Source organism: Stegostoma tigrinum, chromosome 19, assembly GCF_030684315.1.
Source record: "Stegostoma tigrinum isolate sSteTig4 chromosome 19, sSteTig4.hap1, whole genome shotgun sequence".
Lineage (NCBI taxonomy): Eukaryota > Metazoa > Chordata > Chondrichthyes > Orectolobiformes > Stegostomatidae > Stegostoma > Stegostoma tigrinum.
The window spans coordinates 13,082,842-13,102,368 of NC_081372.1; the positions used below are offsets into that span (position 1 = coordinate 13,082,842).

At 40.0% G+C, this 19,527-nt stretch overlaps 1 protein-coding gene across 1 annotated transcript in view; it reads right to left on the reverse strand.

Moving 5' to 3' along the window:
• Window positions 1-6,508: 6,508 nt before the first annotated feature.
• The window catches only part of LOC125461632 (glutathione hydrolase 7), an 89,905-nt gene continuing 76,886 nt past the window's right edge, over window positions 6,509-19,527 (reverse strand). Inside the window, exons 12-15 of the mRNA XM_048550581.2 lie at window positions 18,851-18,968; window positions 15,755-15,892; window positions 14,665-14,764; window positions 6,509-12,014 (exon numbers count right to left, since the gene is read on the reverse strand). Coding sequence (XP_048406538.2) covers window positions 11,851-12,014; window positions 14,665-14,764; window positions 15,755-15,892; window positions 18,851-18,968 — 520 coding nt within the window. The 3' untranslated portion in view covers window positions 6,509-11,850. The remainder of the gene's footprint in view (window positions 12,015-14,664; window positions 14,765-15,754; window positions 15,893-18,850; window positions 18,969-19,527) is intronic.

The window sequence follows — 19,527 nt, forward strand, 5'->3', positions numbered from 1 at the left end:
TTACTCAGAAGCTCTTAAGAACACAAAAAAAACTCACTTATTCGTTAATTCATGCAGGTAAACAACTTCGATGTCCATAACTCTGTCCCACGGTATCCAAGTCGTGCCTGCTAGGCAGAACTCAGCAGATTGTGTGCATTTCTTCATTGCTGCACTTTACGCTGGGTTAAAGAAATAGATCAAAACATAATCATGTTGTCAACCACATTTCAAAACAAACTTCAAAAAGAGGCAGATTCTGAATCCCTTTGCAACCCTACAATCTTTGGCTGTTCACCATCCTCTTTGATGTGCTTTGGGAATAAGGTTTGGAGTAGAAAAAGTTAGAAGTAGAAACTAAATCCCTCCATGTTCATGTTGAAGTGGTATTCAGTTTTTTTTAAGGGAGGAGATTCCAGTAAATATTAACATGCTAGCCTCATAGAAAATAAGGCAGTGGAAGTGACTTAAGTGTTAGTAGGCGAACACTTTGGGACTGGTGATCATAATTCTATTAGTTTTAAAATAGTTATGGAAAGGGATAAGTTTTCAATAAAAGTTAAAGTGCTTCATTGGAGTAAGCAGTTTTTAATAGTATTAGTCAAGAACTTTCAAAGGTTGATTGGAGTAGACTGTTTGGAGGTAAAGGGATGACTGACAAGTGGGAGGCTTTCAAAAGTCTGATAACAGAAGTTCAGAGGCCTTATTTTCCTGTTAGTGTAAAGGGTAAGACTGGTAAGAGTAGGGAACAACGTACGAATAAAGGTATTGAGGTTCTAGTCAAGAATAAGAAAGAAAAGAGCAAAGGAGTAGCAAAGAGAGAATAGGGCCCCTTAAAGATCAACGAGGTTATCTGCATGTTGAACCTTAGGAGATGGGTGAGATACTAAATGAATATTTCATGCCAGTTTTTACTGTAGAGAACAAAATGGAGACAAGAGAACTCAGGGAAATAGATATTGATATTTTGAAAACAATTCACATTACAGAATTTTTAGAGGTCTTAGAGAACATAAAGGTGGACAAATTTCTGTGATCAGGTTTATCCCAGGATGTTGTTGGAAGTTAAGGAAGAAATTGCAGGGGCCTCAGAAGTATTGGTATCACCTATAACCAGAACTGGAGGACTGGAAGGTGTCTAATGTTTTGCCTTTATTTAAGAAAGGCTGTAAGGAGAAGTATGGGAACAATAGGCCTGTGAGCCTGACATTAGTAAATTATTGTAGATGATTCTCAAAACTATGATTTACATGTGTTTGGAGAGGCAAGGACTGGTTAGGGATAGTCGGCATGGTTTTGTAGGCTAATTAGTAAAGTCAGATCATGTGGGATTCAGGATGAGCTTGCCAATTGGATACAAAATTGGCTTGATGGTAGGAGACAGAGGGTGGTCATGAAAGGCTGTTTCTCGGACTGGAGGTCTGTGACCATTTCTTCACCCAAAGAGTGGTGAGCCCATGAAATTCATTACTGCTGAAAGTAATTGATGCCAAAACACTGAACGTATTCAAGAGGTAGCTAGATGTAGCACTTGGGATGAATGGGATCAAAGGTTATGGGGAGAAAGCAGGATTAGGCTATTGAGGTAGACAATCAGCTATAATTGTGATGAATGGCGGAGCACGCTCGAAGGGCCAAATAGCCTCCTCCTGCTCCTGTCTTCAAAGTTTCTATGACCACAAGGATTGGTACTGGGACTACTTTTGTTTGTCATTTATATAAATGATTTGGATGAGAATACAGGAGGAATGGTTGGTAAGTTTGTAGATGACACTAAAATTGGTGGCATAGTACATAGTGAAGAATGTTATCTAAGAATACAAAGAGATCTTGCTCTTGGGTCAGTGAGTTGAGGAGTAGCAAATGGAGTTTAATTTGGATAAATACGAGGTATTGCATTTTGGTAAATCAATCAAGGGTTGGACTTATACAATTAATGGTAGGCCCTAGGAGTTCAGGTACATAATTCTCTGAAATTTGCATTACCTATGGACAGGATGGTTAAGAATGCATCTAGCATGCTTGCCTTCATTGCACAAATCTTTTTAGAATAGGAGTTAGGACATCATGTTGATGTTGTACAGGACATTGGTGAGGCCTCTTCTGGAGTACTTTGTGCAATTCTGGTCATGCTATTAAAGGAAGGATATTAAATTAGAGAGTGTTCAGATAAGATTTACCAGGATGCTACTAGCAATGGGGCTTTCAGTTATAAAATTATACTGGAAAGTTCATAAAAGTCCATAGAATCCCTACAGTGTGGAAACATGCCCTTTGACCCAGCAAGTCCACACTGACCTTCTGATCACACCGATTGGGAAAGGCTAGGACTTTTTTTCACTGGAGCATAGTAGGTTTAATGACGATCTTATTGAGGTTTATAAAATCATGAAGGGCATAGTTAAGGTGAATAGCTAGGGTCTTTTCCCTAGTTCAAAACTAGGGGCATATTTTTAAGGTCAGTTTAAAAAGGAAATAAAGGGCAACTTCTTTACACAGAGAGTAGTTAGTGTGTGGAATGAAATGCCAGAGGAAGGGGTGGATACAGGTACAGTCATGGCATTTAAAAGACATTTGGATAAGTACATGTATGGGAAAGGTTTGTACGGATATGGGCCAAATACAGGCAGGTAGGACTAGTTTAGTTTAGGAAAACGGTTGACATGGACTGGTTGGATCAAAGGATCTGTATGAGTCAATGACTCAAAAACTAGTCAATATTGAAATGAGAATGAAATTAATGTCTCCTCCAAAGAACACTGGGAAAGTAAAAAACTGAAAATTTCTCAAAAAGGAATTGATTTTCAGTACATAACATATCTTTAATGGCAGCGTGCTATTTGCTTTTACTGCTATAAAACACTTGGTCCTCAAGTTTATTTCCAAGCATTTACTGTTAGCCAAAATTATCCGTTTCCAAACTGCTTTTGTTTAAATTGTATTAGAATTGTTGGGAAACAGACATATTTTCTCTGGAATAGAAATACTCTTGTCCCAAAGCAGTTACATCTTTACTGCAAGCAATAAATAAAAGCATGTATTTATACTGCATCTCTTTCATTGCTTTCGAGTCCAATGAAATACTTTTGCGTAGTAATCACAGATGTTGGAAACACAGTGGCAAACAAGGCCCACAAATGTACCAGTTACTCTTTCCTGGAACCAGCAAGACATAACTTTATGCTGGGCCAAGTCCACACCCATTGTTCCTAACAAGAACAGTAAAGAAGTAAGGTCACTGCAACCCCATTGACCTAAATAAGGGAGCAGAATGGTGCAAGTAGAAGCATAATAAACAATTGGGAAAAATCACAGAAATATGAGATGGGATAAAGTGTCTAATGTCAAAGGGAAAATAACAGGTTTTGTTTCCCTTCAATGACAAAAGATTTGAGTTACATGATCATGAGAAAAGAACTTGTGAACCCAATTTCCATTTCATAACCTTAAGAAGGCTGTACAAAAAATTCTTACATTACGGTCAATTCAATGCACATGAATAATTCAGCAATCTAACAGCAGAAATACGCTCAAGATGCCTCTCTTTAGGTGTGCCAGCACTTAAGCATATTGTAAAACATTGTCAATGAGTTACACAGGTGTTGAATACAGAAACTTTTCATTAAGGTGGTGTGGAGCTCTTTACCAAGTTGTCAAACAAAGTTAATTTCTCTGGAAAACAAAACAACATGCTTGCTTGTGAGTAATGTCAAGGCACTTATCCTGTCACCTTCACCAGGTATTTGCTGTCCATATCTTAACGTGCACCAAGACTCTCACACATCACCTCACTACACACTGATTTGAATTAGTTCCCCAGTCCACTAATGGCTTGAGGTTGTTGACTTGCTTGCTGAGCTGGCTTGTTTTCATTCAAATGTTTCATGTGTGGAACTCCCCGTTGGTCATATGCTCAACTTTAACATTGGAAGTTCTGCTGATGATGTCACGTAGCATGGTGACAAAAGGTCTGTGTGAAAACAAGCCAGTTCGGCGAGCAAGTCAACAGCCTCACCCACAACTCGAGCCACAGATCTTTGGCAAAACTTTGCACTAATGGCTTGAGTTTAAAGTTTGAAGCTTTATTTTGAAATTCCTCCATGGCATCAACCCTCTCCATCTTGTAATCACTTCCAGTTCCATTCCTGTACAAGATCTCGGTGTCTGTCCACTGGACATTATACATCCTCAGTTTATATCACTCTGCCAGTGGTAGTCTTGGCTTCAAATGCCAAAGTCCAGGTTACTGGAATTCTTTACCAAACTTGACAAACTCTGTCCCACTCTCTTCTCCCTTAAGATGTTCCACAAAACCTCTTTGACAAAGCTTTTGATTATCTGTCTTGATATTATCTGATGTGGCTTAATACCATATTTTATTCACGATTGCTCCTATGTAAAAACGCTGAGATATTTAATAATGTTAAGATCACCAAAGTTTGTTAAGTCCTTCAACTCCAATCCTTTATTTAATTTAATTGATTCTTGAGTTTGTTTGTTCCTCTATCTCCAATCTTTCAGTTTGTTGTTCCATGCATCTCCAATTATCATTCTCTATTGCTGAAAAAATACACAATTTGTTGAAGCTATATCTGATGTCATGGTTAAGAAATCAGCAATGGGATTCTCTACTCCAATTGACTGCAAACTCACCATAATTGATCAATACATGCATCAAATTCCTGCAGTACAATATACTACAAGATTGGCCTTATTAGCAACCTTGTACATAAGACTAGAGCGATTTGTTCATCATGCAAACTTGAATACAAAATTGTAAACATCAAAGCTACCCTGTAGGATAATGACAACTATGATCAGAATATTTCTCACTGGGTCTAAGGCTGTCACAAGATCTGAGAAGTGACTAGTCTACTTCAGTTTATCTTGGAAGTGTAAGGTATCGCAAACGTTTGAGCAACAGGTGAAGCTGGCTGTTTCATATGCTACTATACTGTAGCAACAAGTGGTGTACCACTCCACTAGCAGCATGCTGCGGTCAAGCCGAAAACATGTTTGGTCATTCACAAAAGCGTGTATTGTGGTATATGAATTTCAGTGCTGGGATGATGCCAGATATGTAGGTAGTACATCCAAGGACTGGTGAATCACCCAAAACAACACATACCTTTGCCTTTTAACAAAAATCAAAGTTCTTACTGTCCCAGCCAACCTACACTTGCAAACCTTTTTAACAGTATCCAACGTTGGATCTGTTATTTTATATAGTTGTTCGGAGGTCATGCTGCAGCTGTACAGGACATTGGTTAGGTCATTTCTGGAATGCTGCATTCAGTTATGGTCTCCTAGCTTTAGGAGTATTAGGAAACTTTGTGAAACTTGAAAGAGTTTAGAAAAGATTTACCAGGATGTTCTTGCAATTGGACGGTTTGACCTAAGGGGAGAGGCTGAATAGGCTGGGACTATTTCCCCTGGGGCATTGGAGGCTGAGGGGGTGACCTTTTAGAGGTTTATAAAATTATGAGAGGCATGAATAGAGTGAAGAGCCCAGGGTTGGGGGAAATCCAAAACTAGAGGGCATTGGTTTAAGGAGAAAGATTTTAAAAGGACCCAAAGGAGTAACTAAGAGGTGGTGCATCTAAGGAAGGAGCTGCCAGAGGAAGTGGATATAATTACAACATTTAATAGGCATCAAGATGGGAATATGAATAGGAAGGGTTTAGATGGCTATGTGTCAAATAGAACTAGGTTACATTGGGATGTCTATTTGATGCCGATGAGTCAAACTGAAGGGTCTGTTTCGGTGCTATAGGACTTTATGAAATGTGGAGAAAGCAGGAACAGTACAATGAACTCATTGAATGATCAACCAGTACGAGATTGAATGGCAGAGCAAGCTGAATAGCCTCAGCTATAATTCTACAAACCTGCTGAAGATTGTTGCGCACTTGTCAGCCCAAACTTGAATACTGTATGGTGATCTAATGTCAAGGGGTAGAGTAGTTAATGCAGTAGTTCAGGCTGGCATAGTAGAACCCAAGAGAAGTGCTCAAGTTTTAAGATAATAAAATGTGAGGCTGGATGAACACAGCAGGCCAAGCAGCATCTCAAGAGCACAAAAGCTGACGTTTCGGGCCTAGACCCTTCATCAGAGAGCTCTCTGATGAAGGGTCTAGGCCCGAAACGTCAGCTTTTGTGCTCTTGAGATGCTGCTTGGCCTGCTGTGTTCATCCAGCCTCACATTTTATTATCTTGGAATATTCCAGCATCTGCAGTTCCCATTATCTCTGCTCAAGTTTTAAAGTGAGATTTAACCTCAGTCTTTAGTCTACTACTACCTATGATGTTTTGCTCTCTTAAATGTGCTGTTTAAAAGCAACCTTTTGTTGTTTGCCCCACCCCAAAATAAAACAAAAACATTTTCATTTTATTGACATAATAAATCTGATGAAACTTTTTTTTTCAAAAGTTGATTAATACATGATAAGTGCAAATCATGTTATTCTCTTTCTCCCTCTATTACAGCATTCAGTTCACACAGAATAAAACAAAAACAGTAACTTAAGACTTCAGTGTGAATTATCAGCACAGTCAGGATTTTATTTCAGATGAAAATTGGCAATTCAATTAATAAATAACAAACATTCTTGGCATTGATTTGGACCAGAGGACACTTGACTCAAATCACATCATTAAACAGCATCACATCGTTGTTCAGTATTATGGTCTCATGAACACTTCATGAAATATTGTTTATCCTTCCCAAAATATTCAGCTGTTTTTACACACTGCTCATTTGCATTAGTCTGATTTTTTTGTCCCTTCATTTATCACCCTTTTCAAGTTCATGCAACAGAAAGGGTCCATGCCAAGTGCAATTGCTAAAGTAAAACATGTCTTCCAGTTATCAGCCTGAGTAACTTCACTGGAACACCAATTACTGTATTATCTTATAGTTGAAATGGCAGGAATGGACATATTGTAGTCCTACACTTGATCTGACTATTCCCTTTGAAAATGCTGCATGAGTAACAACTAGCTTATATTGTGAACATACAAAACAGGAGCAATAGACCATTTGGCTCCTTAAGCCTGCTTCATCCTTCAATAAGATCTTGGCTGATCTGTTTGAGTTACGAATTGCGCATTTCCATCTTTCTCTAATATTCTTTGATTCCCTTGCCCAAGAAGAATCTATTACCTCCATCTTAAAAATATTCAACAACACCTCACTTTAATGCCTTCTCAGGCAGATCCAAAGTTGCATAATCCTTTGAAAGGAAATCATTCTCGTCTCTATCCTAAAAAGATGATCCTAATTTTAACACAGCATTCCCCCGCACCCAGTTCTTGACTGACCCAGAAAACTAAACATCTTTTCTACATCCACTTTTTGGAGACTATTCAGGATCTTCTCCACTGCAGCAGCATTGACTTTAAATTTTCGGATCTAGGATCGCTCACCTCAATGAGAAACTTTGTTTGATGAAAATGAATGGCACACTTTTGGATTTGGAGTCTTTGGTCTTCATTTTGAAACTTAATTTTGTATTATCCATCCTGAAATGTCTCATACTTGAGAATAGGTTGGGAAGAAAAAAAAAGCAAAAGAACCAAGGTATGTATCTCGCGATGCATCTTCAACAACTCAGAGGACATATTAGTGTCATAGTTTCCATGTAATATTTTAAAAGTTGCAACAAGTATTTGGCCTATTAAATGCAGCATTTATCACCTCAACCTTGACTGTCTGCCATGAATTAAACAACAGCACTCAATGTTAATAAGCAATTAGGAACAAAGAATGAAGTTTCAAATCTTTTCTGGTTACATCAAGTCTGACTCTGGGGTGCTCCTTGACTTCCACTGGTCACCCAACAGTAAGACAATTAATTATAGTACTGTGTACAGGAATAGATGACAGACTGTCACTAAAATCTTTCAATCACACCTCGTCATTAGAGCAGTCGGTAAATCTTCAGTGCATGTTGACTTTTCAATATACAAGATGTTGTAAAATTTTGAAACGTTTATGTAGGCTCCAGGAGAGAAGAAAAACATTTCTGTTGGATGAGTAATCATTGACAATGAGTCATCTATTTAAATTACCAATTAAGAAATTAAGAGGGCAGAAGAGATTGAGGTTGAGATGATTAGATCTTTTAAGCAAAACTGCATCGTGCCATAAGCAGACAAAAATCCAGGACTTTCAGGAGAAAGAAGCAAAGTGATTAGTTTTGAATTGTTTTAGTAAAAAGCAAGCACAGATACAGTAGACCAAATGCCTTCATTTTAATGAAGTAAACAAATATTGTTCACTATTTTCAGTGAATCCTATAATTACCACTGGGAACAAGTGGTGGTGCCTTCAAGAAATAAAAACTTAGTCTATGGTATTGTTGTTTATGTTTAATTTGATTAAACAAAACTCTTATGCAATTTCTGCCTCTTTAGATGGGGAGGAACATAATCACTGATGTTGATTTCTTGGACCCAAATGGCATATTGCTGTGGCTTTACATACCATAAGGAAATGCATCATACGTTGTATTGCAGTGATATGGGTCACAAATGTCCCTGACTCAAGCCTTGATATTAAATAGGGAAACATTTGGAGTGTTTATAATTCCCATTTAAGTGCAATCAAGTAAAAATTAGCCAAGGTTGCAATGCTGCAATACTGTGCATCCTTCTATTTTGGGCACAGTGGTTACAAAAAAAAAATGCTTTGGCTATATTTGTTCAAGACCGACACATTTATTGTTCTCAACGTCTTCTGGGGAAAACTAGAGATGGGGTTTGACAAAATGGGGTACAGGGAGGAAAAAAAAAAGATTGAAGAACTTAAATCAAGAAAGCAGGAACCAAGTATTTCTGGCATCTCAGAATCACTTCTGTAAGCTATGATGTTTTCATACACCTAAAAATGTCATTGTTTAATAAAAAAAGTGACAGATGATAATAAATGAAGGTCCTGGCACTCATATGCCCTTGTGAACTTGATCATATTAATAAAATAATAATAAGCAATAAACTGGTAGTTAAAGAAAGTACTCACATTTCTAAAGCACTGTCATGACCTCAACACATGCCCAAAATGCCTCACAGTCAATGAATTACTTTATTGTAAACATAGAAAACACAACTGCATGAATTTGCATGTAGCAAGCTCTTGCAAACAACAATATGAAATATAGCTAGGTCATCTGTCCTTAAAATGGATGTTGGTTGATAATAAGCTCGTAGGCACAGAAGAAAACTTCCCTGTTCTTCCAATAATGTAATGGCCATATTTTGTCCCACCCAATGGGACAGATCAGGTTTTAACCTCTTATCCTGAGACACACCACAGTTGGTGGTGTTACATTTCCTCAGAACTGATCCTCACTTAATCTGTTAAGAGTTTATGGAAAAAGTACTTTGCAGGGGAACTGTCATTTTAGAACCGTTTTAAACATGCCCAAACAATGTTGATAACAGATTTACAGCAGTAGAAGATTGAAATTCAGTTAATGTAGTGAAAATATACACATTTTGCCCATTTGATAATAAAAGCCATAGCTGAGGTTGGCTGGACGTGAATTGAACTGAATTGGGTAGAATCTACTTTCACAACATTCAACTTCAGTGTTCAAGAGCTTTATACAAATAAATGAACTAATTTAAAAACAAATAAATAAATAAATACGAGCCAACATAGTAATATTTGGCATCTTTCACAATGGAGTGGTGAATATTGTAATTGCACCATGGATTGAAAATTATGTACCATTAGTCAGTCACTCTCTGGAGTCTGCTTTTGAAATTCCACTGGATGAGGGGGTGAAGAGAAGTCAAGAAATTTTAGAGGAAATCAGGTGCTGTTTTCATTTTCTAGAGATAGCACCCAGTGAAGAAAATACGCTATATATTTCCCCGACAGTGAAGTAAAAGAAAGAATGAAATTACTGAAATGCTTCTTTTAAAAAAAAAATTAAAGACCTTGCCAAAGGAAACCTTTTAAAACATTCAGTGGTCACATTACTTGGGAGAGGGCATTTTTAAAAATGGCAAATGTAGATTCCATGATGCAGTTATGTTTTAGAAACACTCACCTCTGCAAGTTAACTTTATCAAAGAGTGCAAATCAGTTGCCATTGATACACACTGTGGCAAAGTTCCCTTTCCTGCCCCTCCTTATTTCAAAAACAGAACACTCCATTTTTCTTTGGTTGGGAGTGGGTTTTGAACACTTATGATTTCTGCGGATAATCAATTGGGTAAACACAATTTACAATTCTCAAGGCAAGTTGCCCCCAAAATATTTAGAAGTAACCAAGCGAGGAGAGGAGACATCAGAAATGAAAACAGGAAATGCTGGAGAAACTTGGCAGGTCTGGTAGCATCTGTGGCGAGAGAAACAGACTAAACAGTTCAGAGTCTTTGGTTTCAAGACATTAACTGTTTCTGTCTCGATGGATGTTGCCAGACCTGCTGAGTTTCTCCAGCACTTTGTTTTTTATTTCAGATTTTCACCAAATGCAATACTTTTCTTCTGTAACAGGAAGCTAGCAGACTTGTATTAACTTCACAAATCTAAGAAAGAACCAAAAGGACTGCGGATGTTTTAAATCAGGAACAAAAACAAAAGTTGCTGGAAAAGCTCAGCAGGTCTTCCACAGATGCTGTCAGAGAAAACAGAGTTAACGTTTCAGGTCTGGTGACCCTTCCTCAGAACTCAGAGTTCTGAGGAAGGGTCACCGGACTCAAAACATTAACTTCACAATCCAATTGTGCCATATTGGGCTGTTTTCATCTTTCAATGCAGATGGGATTTAAAAAATGGTCTGAGGGTGTCACCTAAAGCTGGCATTTATTATCCATCCCTTGTTATTTTTGACAAGGTGGTGGTGAGCCACCTTCTTGAACTACTTCAGTCTGTGATATTCCCACTGCTGGGAAGTCATGAGTTATTGTAATTTTGCTACAATTCAGTAGCCTATGAATTACAAAGGGCAGTTTTGGAGGGAACTTCCTTGCTGTTGGTGAGTCAGTCTAGGTAAGGGTGGCAGATTTCCTTCCCTAACCAAGGCTAGTTTGAGTTTGATTTACTGTTGCCATCCATGTACCAAAATACAGTGAAAAGTGTTGTTTTGTGTGCTATACAGGCAGGTAGATCATCACCATGGAAAGTGCATCAGGATAGTAGACAGAGTGCAGAATACAGTGTCAAAGCCATAGAAAAAGGTGCAGAGAGAGATCAGAGTTAACGTGAGAAGTCTGTTAAAGATTAGTGCACCGGATACGTATTTTCTGATAGTCCAGTATTACTATGTTTTTTCCCCTAATGGTACTAATTTTATTTATTTACCCAAATTCAAATTCTGAGCCTTCTGTGATGGGATTTGAACTCAGGTCTTTAGATTCCTGGTCCAGTAGGATCATCATTGCTACCATATCCTTCTGGAAGCATAAAGTGAACAGATGTCTGCATCTTGGAAATTGATGTGACAAACATGCTGATGGTTTGCAATAGCACAGATTTCTATTACTTTGCAAATCTTTTTAACTGTATCACTGTAAATAAAGAAGTTGGTGGTGGGGACAACTGTGGTGTCACAGATTAAATCTGCAGCATGCTTTGGTTCCAAGATAAAATGTGCATTGTAAATCATCTTATCTGCTCTAAATCACAAGAACCTGGACAAACAGTGGGAGTCAGGCCACCTCCAGATAAAACATCAACGATAACCAAACTCAGGAATCCACTCACAGCTCCCCCAGAATGTTACTTATCTTGTCACTGGGCCCAGACTGTTACATTCTGTGTTTAACCTTCGACTTGCACTCTGCAACTTCACGGTGAATCAAAAGTAAAAAAAGGGTAAAAAAAGAAGAGAGAAATAAACCATCACGGGTGAAAAATTCTGGCTACAAAATGACAGCTGCAGCTGCATCACTGCTTCTTGGATCCTTGGCCCCTGTGAAGAAGTCATTTATCCTCCTGGCTACATGGACCAAGGAGTGAATCTCTTCTCTCACCACTATGTGACCTCGCTCTGCAAGAAACTCCACTTCCTCCTCTGGGAACTCATCTGCAAAGGAATACAGACAGTCATTAGCTTAGATTAGATTCCCTACAGTGTGGAAACAGAACCTTCGGCCCAACAAGTTTACACCACCTCTTGGAGCATCCCACCCAGACCCATCCCCATATAACCCACACACCCCTGAACACTATGGGCAATTTAGCATGGCCAATCCACCTAACCAGCACATCTTTGGACTGTAGGAGGAAACCAGAGCACCCAGCGGGAGCCACGCAGACATGGGGAAAATGTGCAAACTCCACACAGACAGTTGCCCGAGGCTGGAATCAAACCTGGGTCCCTGGCACTGTGAGGCTGCAGTGCTAACCACTGAGCCACTGTGCCACCCATAATCATGGTTGTTCTCCTCAGAGCAGAGAAGGTCAAGGGGGAGGTTTAATAGATGTGTTCAAAATCACCATGTTGGGTGGCACATTGGATCAGTGGTCAGCACTGCTGCCTCACAATGCTAGGAACCCAGGTTTGATTCTACCCTTGGGCAACTATTTGTACAGAGTCTGTGCCTTCTCCCCATGTCTGCGGAGGTTTCTTCCGGGTCCTCCACTTCCCTCTCAGTCCAAAGATGGGCTGGTCAGGGGGGGAAATCGGCCATGCTAAAAATTGTCCAGTGTTCAGGGATATGCAGGCTAGGTGGATTAGCCAAGGGAAATGCAGGGTTAGGATGGGTCTGGGCAGGATGCTCTTTGAAAAGGTCAGTGTGGAATTGACAAGCCAAATGGCCTCCTTCCACACTGTCGGGATTTTATGTAGTGTTATGACAGAAAATAAGAAAAAAATGGTTTTGGCTGGCAGTAGAACAGATAACTAGAGAAATAAAAACAGAAGTTGCTACAGAAACTCAACAGGTCTGGCAGCTTCGAATTTCAAATGTTCGTTGATATGTTCATATCAAAGAAGAATCACTAGATTCAAAAATGTTAAGTTGGTTTCTCTCTCCCACTTTCTCCAGACTTGCTGTGTTTCTCCACCATTTCCTGGTTTTAATTCAGATTTCCAGCATCCACAGCATTGTTTTTATATAATAACCAGAGCAGACAGATTTAAGATAATTGGCTGAGATTAGCAGAAAGTTAGTTACAGAGCAAGTTGTGATAATCTAAAAAGAAGGGTAAAGATTCCCTCCAACTCAGACCTCATCCAGACATAGAAGTATCTCATTCCTTCACTGCCTGTGGGTCAAAATCCTAGAACTTCTTTCCTAACAGCACTATGGATGTTCCTATGCTCAGAGGCTTGCTGCAGTTCAAGAAGGATGCTCATCAACACCTTCTCAAGGGTGGTTGCGGATGGGCAATAAATGATGGCCAAGCTGGCCTTTTGCAAACTCAAATAAATTAAAATAACAATCCATTGGGAAAGAAAATTATGGTGAGTTGGCACAGGCACAGAGGTAAACAGTCTTCTGTGCTGTAAGATTCTATGATTATTGCAGAAATCCAAGGAAGACACTTAAGACATTACTTGATATATTCCTCAGCTGAATCAACTTTATTCCCTTTAAGAAACAGCCATCATGACCTAGAATGGCAGCCACAGTCCTTGCTCAAAACCAGGGGACACCCGCCACAAGTGTAATAGGGATTTGAAACACACTGTCCAAATGTAGCAATAGCCAGAAACCCTTCTCAATTTGGATACGTCCTTGATGTGCCATAATTCACAAGGTCACTTAAAAGTGAGATTAGGCTGATGACTCCTTGTCAGCCAGGCACCAGTGTGATGGGCCAGATGGTCTGTTCCTATGCTTTATATTTCTATTTGCCACATTTTGTCATGACTGTTGAACATTTGAAACTTAGATTTAGCAAAGTGAAAAACTGGAATTCTGGATAAACAGATTAGCTTAGAAACATGCCCACATGATAGGTTGCCACAAGGAGAGAATCTCAACACAGTTTTACCATCTTTTCATGGCATCACAGGAAAAAGGCAGGTGCTGCTTGAGACAAAGGCAGTAATACTGTCAGAAAGTAAAGGCAACTATTTTTATGGTAACAACCAAGCTAGTCAGTGTTATGTTTCTGCACCAAAGAAAGGGAACAGTTCAGATGGGGTTCTTGCAGATTTAGGAAGTAGAGGGGTTAATCATATCCGGAAAAACTCTGATGGATGTAAAAGATACCAGGCATGATTTTGAAGAACTGCACCCCTAACACTTAAAAGGACAAGGGCAATAGATACATAGGAATACCATCACCTGTGGATTTCTCACCAAACAAAATGCCATCCTGACTTGGAACAATATCATGGTTCCCTCACTGTAATTGGCTCAAAATCCTGGCACTCCCTCCCAAATAGCACCATGGTCTACCCACAGCAAATGGACTGCAGTGATTCAAGAAGGCACTGCCTTCACAGGGGCAATTAGGAATGGGTAATAAATGGCACCCTAACCCAGGTGTCTTGGTCAATACACACATCTCCAACAAATTCACTATCTGGTCATCATCGTATTGCTGTTTGAGGGGGTCTTACTGTGTAAATTGCTATATTTTCAATATTACAGCAGTGACGACTTCAAAAGTCCTTGGCAGGTTGTGAAGTGTTTGGGAATACTTTGAGTCATGCAAGGCAATTATAACCGGTGAGCATTCATTTATTTATTTGGAAGTAGTAAAAGGTTTGATTTACTTACTCTCAACCAGTAAAACATTTGGCTGAAGCTGCGGATAGAAACGGCTAAGAGCAAGGCTTTCATTCAGATGCTTGCGAAATGAGAAAATGTTCAACAAGACCTGTTCAGACACAAGAGACAAATAATCATGTATGATTAGATTAGTTATATTAGCTACAGTCCTAATTTTCCCCTACTGTTTCCAAATTCAATCATAATTATTTGCCATTTCCTTTTCACTGAAACTGAATTGCAGGCTGACATTTACACAGCACATTTGAATCCTGAAAGAGAACAGGAAAAGGCTATTTGGGCCCTCAAGCCTGTTCTACCGTTTTCATGGGTCATGGGCAACCTGTATGTCAACTCTCAGCTTCGTAAACCCAAAAAAACTTTGTAACAATCTCAGTCTTGAAAGCTCTTATTTCCCTGACATCTAGTGCCTGAAAGGGCAGTTAAGGCATGACAAATTGCTGAGAATCTGGAATCACATGCAGGCCAGACCAGGTAAGGATAGAAGATTTCCTTCCCAAAAGTGAACTGGATGGGTTTTTATGGCAATCAGTCCTGGTTTCATGGTCGCCAAGAAACTAGCTTTTTTTTAAATCTACAGAGTATCTTAACTGAATTTAAACTCCACCAGTTGCCACACATTCCTCCTCCCCTTGTAGATATATCAAGCAAACTTCAGACTATCCATGCTAAATTATAGTAGTTACACATTCCTCATTGCACAGAGGTGAGCTATCTTTATTTTTCTATTTCTTTCCTAAGAATTTGCACGCAAGAATCTGTATCTTGGTGCTGTTAGTGGCAGATTATAAAACTTTTGACTTGTACCCATTTGAGTACATGACAATAAAGCTAATTCATTCATTCATCAGCGGAATCTGAATCCAATGTCCCATTAACCTGAACCTCTGGATTACTAGTGGACATTACCACACTGCATCAGGACAGAATTCTGTCCTCTTGATTCCCCACTCATAGTAAACAGTTTGTTTATTTAGCATTAAGCAATTTTGTAAAATACCTTTAGCACCTAATCTGAATACCCTTCAATCTTCTGTTGTCCAAATGAACCAAATAAAAAATGATAACCCACACTCACTTCAGCAAGGCTACTCAGAGTGTTTGTTCCACCAGACGCTCCAAGAGCCAGGTACGTCCCACACATCCCTCGTAACGGCCGTACGATTGTGGGTAACAAAAAAGACAAAGGCCTTTTGCCAGCTTGAATACTGTTCCTCTGAAACAAAAATAAGTGTACATAAACTTGGGATGAGGAGAGGCTTCTACAGACCATACATTTCTCTGTTCCTGCACAGATTTGACCCAGTCCATTTACTTTTGAGGGAAGCTTTTGGAAAATTCCTCTCCTTATTGAGAGATCAAGTAAACTCCAGACTATCAATTTTAAATTATAGTTATTACACATCCTTCACTGCTCTAAGGAGGTGAGCTATCTTCTTGGAAATAACTGAGTGGCTTGCTAGGTTGTTTCTTTGTTCATTTATAGAATGTGGGCATCACTAACTGGGCCAGCAATTATTGCCTTGCCCTTGATAAGATGGTGCCTTCTTGAACTGCTGTAATCCAATACATGTAGGTGGACCCATGGTGCTGTTAGGGCACAAGTTCCCAGCAACAGTGAAGGGATACTGATATCATCCCAAGTTAGGATGGTGTCTTGTTTGGAGGAGCAGGTGCTCATGTTCCTGTGTCTCTGCTGCTCCCGTCCTTCGATGTGGTAAAGGCCACGGATTTGGAAAGTGCTGTCTAAGAAGACTTGGTGAATTGTGGGAGTTTAAGCAGCAATTACAAAGGCAAACAGTGGATGTGATCTATTTGGATTTCCAGAAGTGCCGCACAGGAGGTTGTTAAATAAGACTAGAGCCCATGGTGTTAGGGGGAAGGTACTGGCATGGATAGAGGATCGGCTGACTGGCAGTAGGCAGAGAGTAGGGATAAAATGTCCTTTTTTAGGGATGGCAGTCGGTGACTAGTGGAGTTCTGCACGGGTCAGTTAGGGCACAATGATCCGTGTGATCGAGACAAAGGAACTGAGGCATTGTTGCTAAGTTTACAGACAACACAAGGATAGGTGGAGGGAGTGCTGAGGCCGCAGAAAGACTTGGACAGGCTAGGAGAGTTGGCAAAGAAGTTGCAATTGGAATACAGTCTGGGAATTTTAAGGTTATGCACTTTGGTAGGAAGAACAGAGGTCTAGATTATTTTCAGAATGGGGAAGGCTCTGAGCACAAAGGCACTTAGCAGCCCTAGTTGAGGATTCTCTTAAGGCTAACAGGCAAGCCCAGTTAGCAGTTAGAAAGACAAATGCAATATTGTATTCTATTCCTCTTGAAATGAAAGTAAGAGCAGGAATATTAAGCTGTACAAGGCTGTGGTCAGACTGCATTTGGAATATTGTGAGCAGTTTTGGGTCCAGTATCTAAGGAAGCTGGCCTTGGAGAGAGTCGAGGAGGTATACAAAAATGAACCTGGAAATGAAGGGCTTGCTATATGTGGAGTGGTTGGGGACTTTGGGTCTGTACTTGATAGGATTTTAGAAAGGTGAAGGGAGGATCTGAATAAAACTTACAAAATACTGAGAGGCCCAGATAGAGTGGATGTAGAGAAGATGTTTCCAATAGTAGGCAGCACTTCAGATTGAAGGCATGACCCTTTAGAACTGAGATGAGGAGGAATTTCTTCAGCCAGAGGGTGATGAATCTGTTGAACTCAGTCACAAAAGGCTGTGGAGGCCAAGACATTAAGTGTATTTAGGACAGAAATAGATCGGTTCTTGATGAGGAAGGGGATCAAGGGTAATGGGGAGAAGACAAGAGAATAGGGTTGAGAAACATACCAGCTATAAATTGAATGGTGGAGCAGATTTGATGGGCTGAATGGTCTAACTCTGCTCCTATATCTTCTGGTGTTATGATATGTTATAGTGAAATGTGATTTCAGATTTGTGGAGAAAATAAACCAGTCAGGATGAATAGTGAGGGATGGACCTATTAGCATAGTGTTTAGGATAGTGGCAGTGTGCTACAGTTCTGTCTGAGAGGCCAAGTCATGGTGGAATGTACACATGTCTGCATGTTGGACTCTGGAGCTTTGGGCAGTTAGTGGTAGATGCTGGAAACACTCAGCGTTTGTGTTTAGACACAGACAGAGATACAGCGTTAATGTTTCAGTTCAATGTGGCTTCATCAGGAATGGGCAAGTTTAGAGATGTATTAAGATTTGAGCAAGGCGTGGATGGGACAAGGACTGATTGTGATAGGGTGAAACCCAACAGAATGATAAAAGTTTGTCATCCTGTTTGAGAGACTGGTGATGGTCAAGAACAGAAACAAAGATGTGACCAGAGCAGATGAACTCATTGGCAAGAAACCAGAACAAGCACAGAAATGGAAACAAGCGGCACACAGGTTACAGTCAAGAAGGCTGTATTGCGACAAATCAAACAGTGAAGTACTGTTGCTGAAGTCACTGAAACAATGCAGAAAGTCTCAGGTAAACCCAGTTATTCTGAAAATTTACAGTTTTACAGCATTATAGTTGTGGTGATATTCCCAGTGTTTTCAGGGAATTCAAATTTCAGGAAGGCTCTGAAACATTCAATGTGCTCCCTGTTGCGTAATCAGAGGGTAGGATGCCCAGAATTCCAGTGCCATACAGTCCAGTCCAGTTTTTAGCTGGTCTGATCACTGTCAGGTATTGAATGTCTTAAAATCTGGTATTGCATCTCAAAAGGTACCTCATTGAAGCACCTGCAGCTGGGGGCCTGTTTGCTTTTCCTACCTGCAACAGTCTCACACAGACTGGGACATAGAAAACAGGTCCCACCCCCATTGACTCTGAAATAGTGATGGATTCTTGTATGCAGTGATATCACCTCATTTGTGACGGTGTTTGATATTAGTAGCTTTGGACATTGGCCCGTTCAGCCAACAAACTGAGGGTTTAAAACCTGTTCCTTGATGCTAGCTCTGAACATTCAAAATCTAGCCTGGGCCAGGTGAAGTGGGTAAAGCATTCTCAGGTACAACATTTACTCATCGCCCTCCACATGGTATGCTTACTGGTCCATCACCTGTAAAACTAAATGTGCCATCAATGGATTTCTGGACTAAGATATCTCATGGCGCTTTTTAAATGAAGACAGGGAGTTATTTTAGTCAAGAGATTTCCTTACAAGATTCGCTGTGGAGTTGTCCTGTGCTTTGCTCGGCCAGGAGAAGTCCAACATCTGGCTGTTCAGAAGAACCCCAGAGGCTGTCATGATCCCACTGCCAAATGGACGGTTCAAGGAGCTGTAGAATAGATAAAGAAACACTTGTTTTATGTTGATACTCCTCTAGGCCAGGCTTAGTTCTAGCTTGCTCGATATGTTTCAGAATCCCCACTGAAATATCCTTTATTTTGCTTATTAACAATTACCACTAGCTGAACGATGAGACACTTCTGGAATGGTAACTTCCCCATATCCCAACGTACTCAAAGCAATAACACTGTTGAATGACGGCTCAGTGGTTAGCAGTACTGCCTCACAGCACCACGGCCCCAGGTTTGATTCCAGCTTCGGCCAACTGTCTGTGGGGAGTTTGCACGTTTTCCCTGTGTCTGTGTGGGTTTGCTCCAGTTTCCTTCCCACAGTTCAAAAACTTGCAGGCTAGGTGCGTTAACCATAGGAAATGCAGGGGATAGGTTAGTGGATTGGTCAGGGTGGGATGCTCTTTAGAGGGTCAGTGTGAATTCAGTGGGCCAAATGGCCTGTTTCCACATTGTAGGGATTCTATTCTATGATTCAGCAGTAAATAGCTGCAAAAAGCAGCAGATATTTTATGCAGAACAGGATCTCAGAAACAGCAA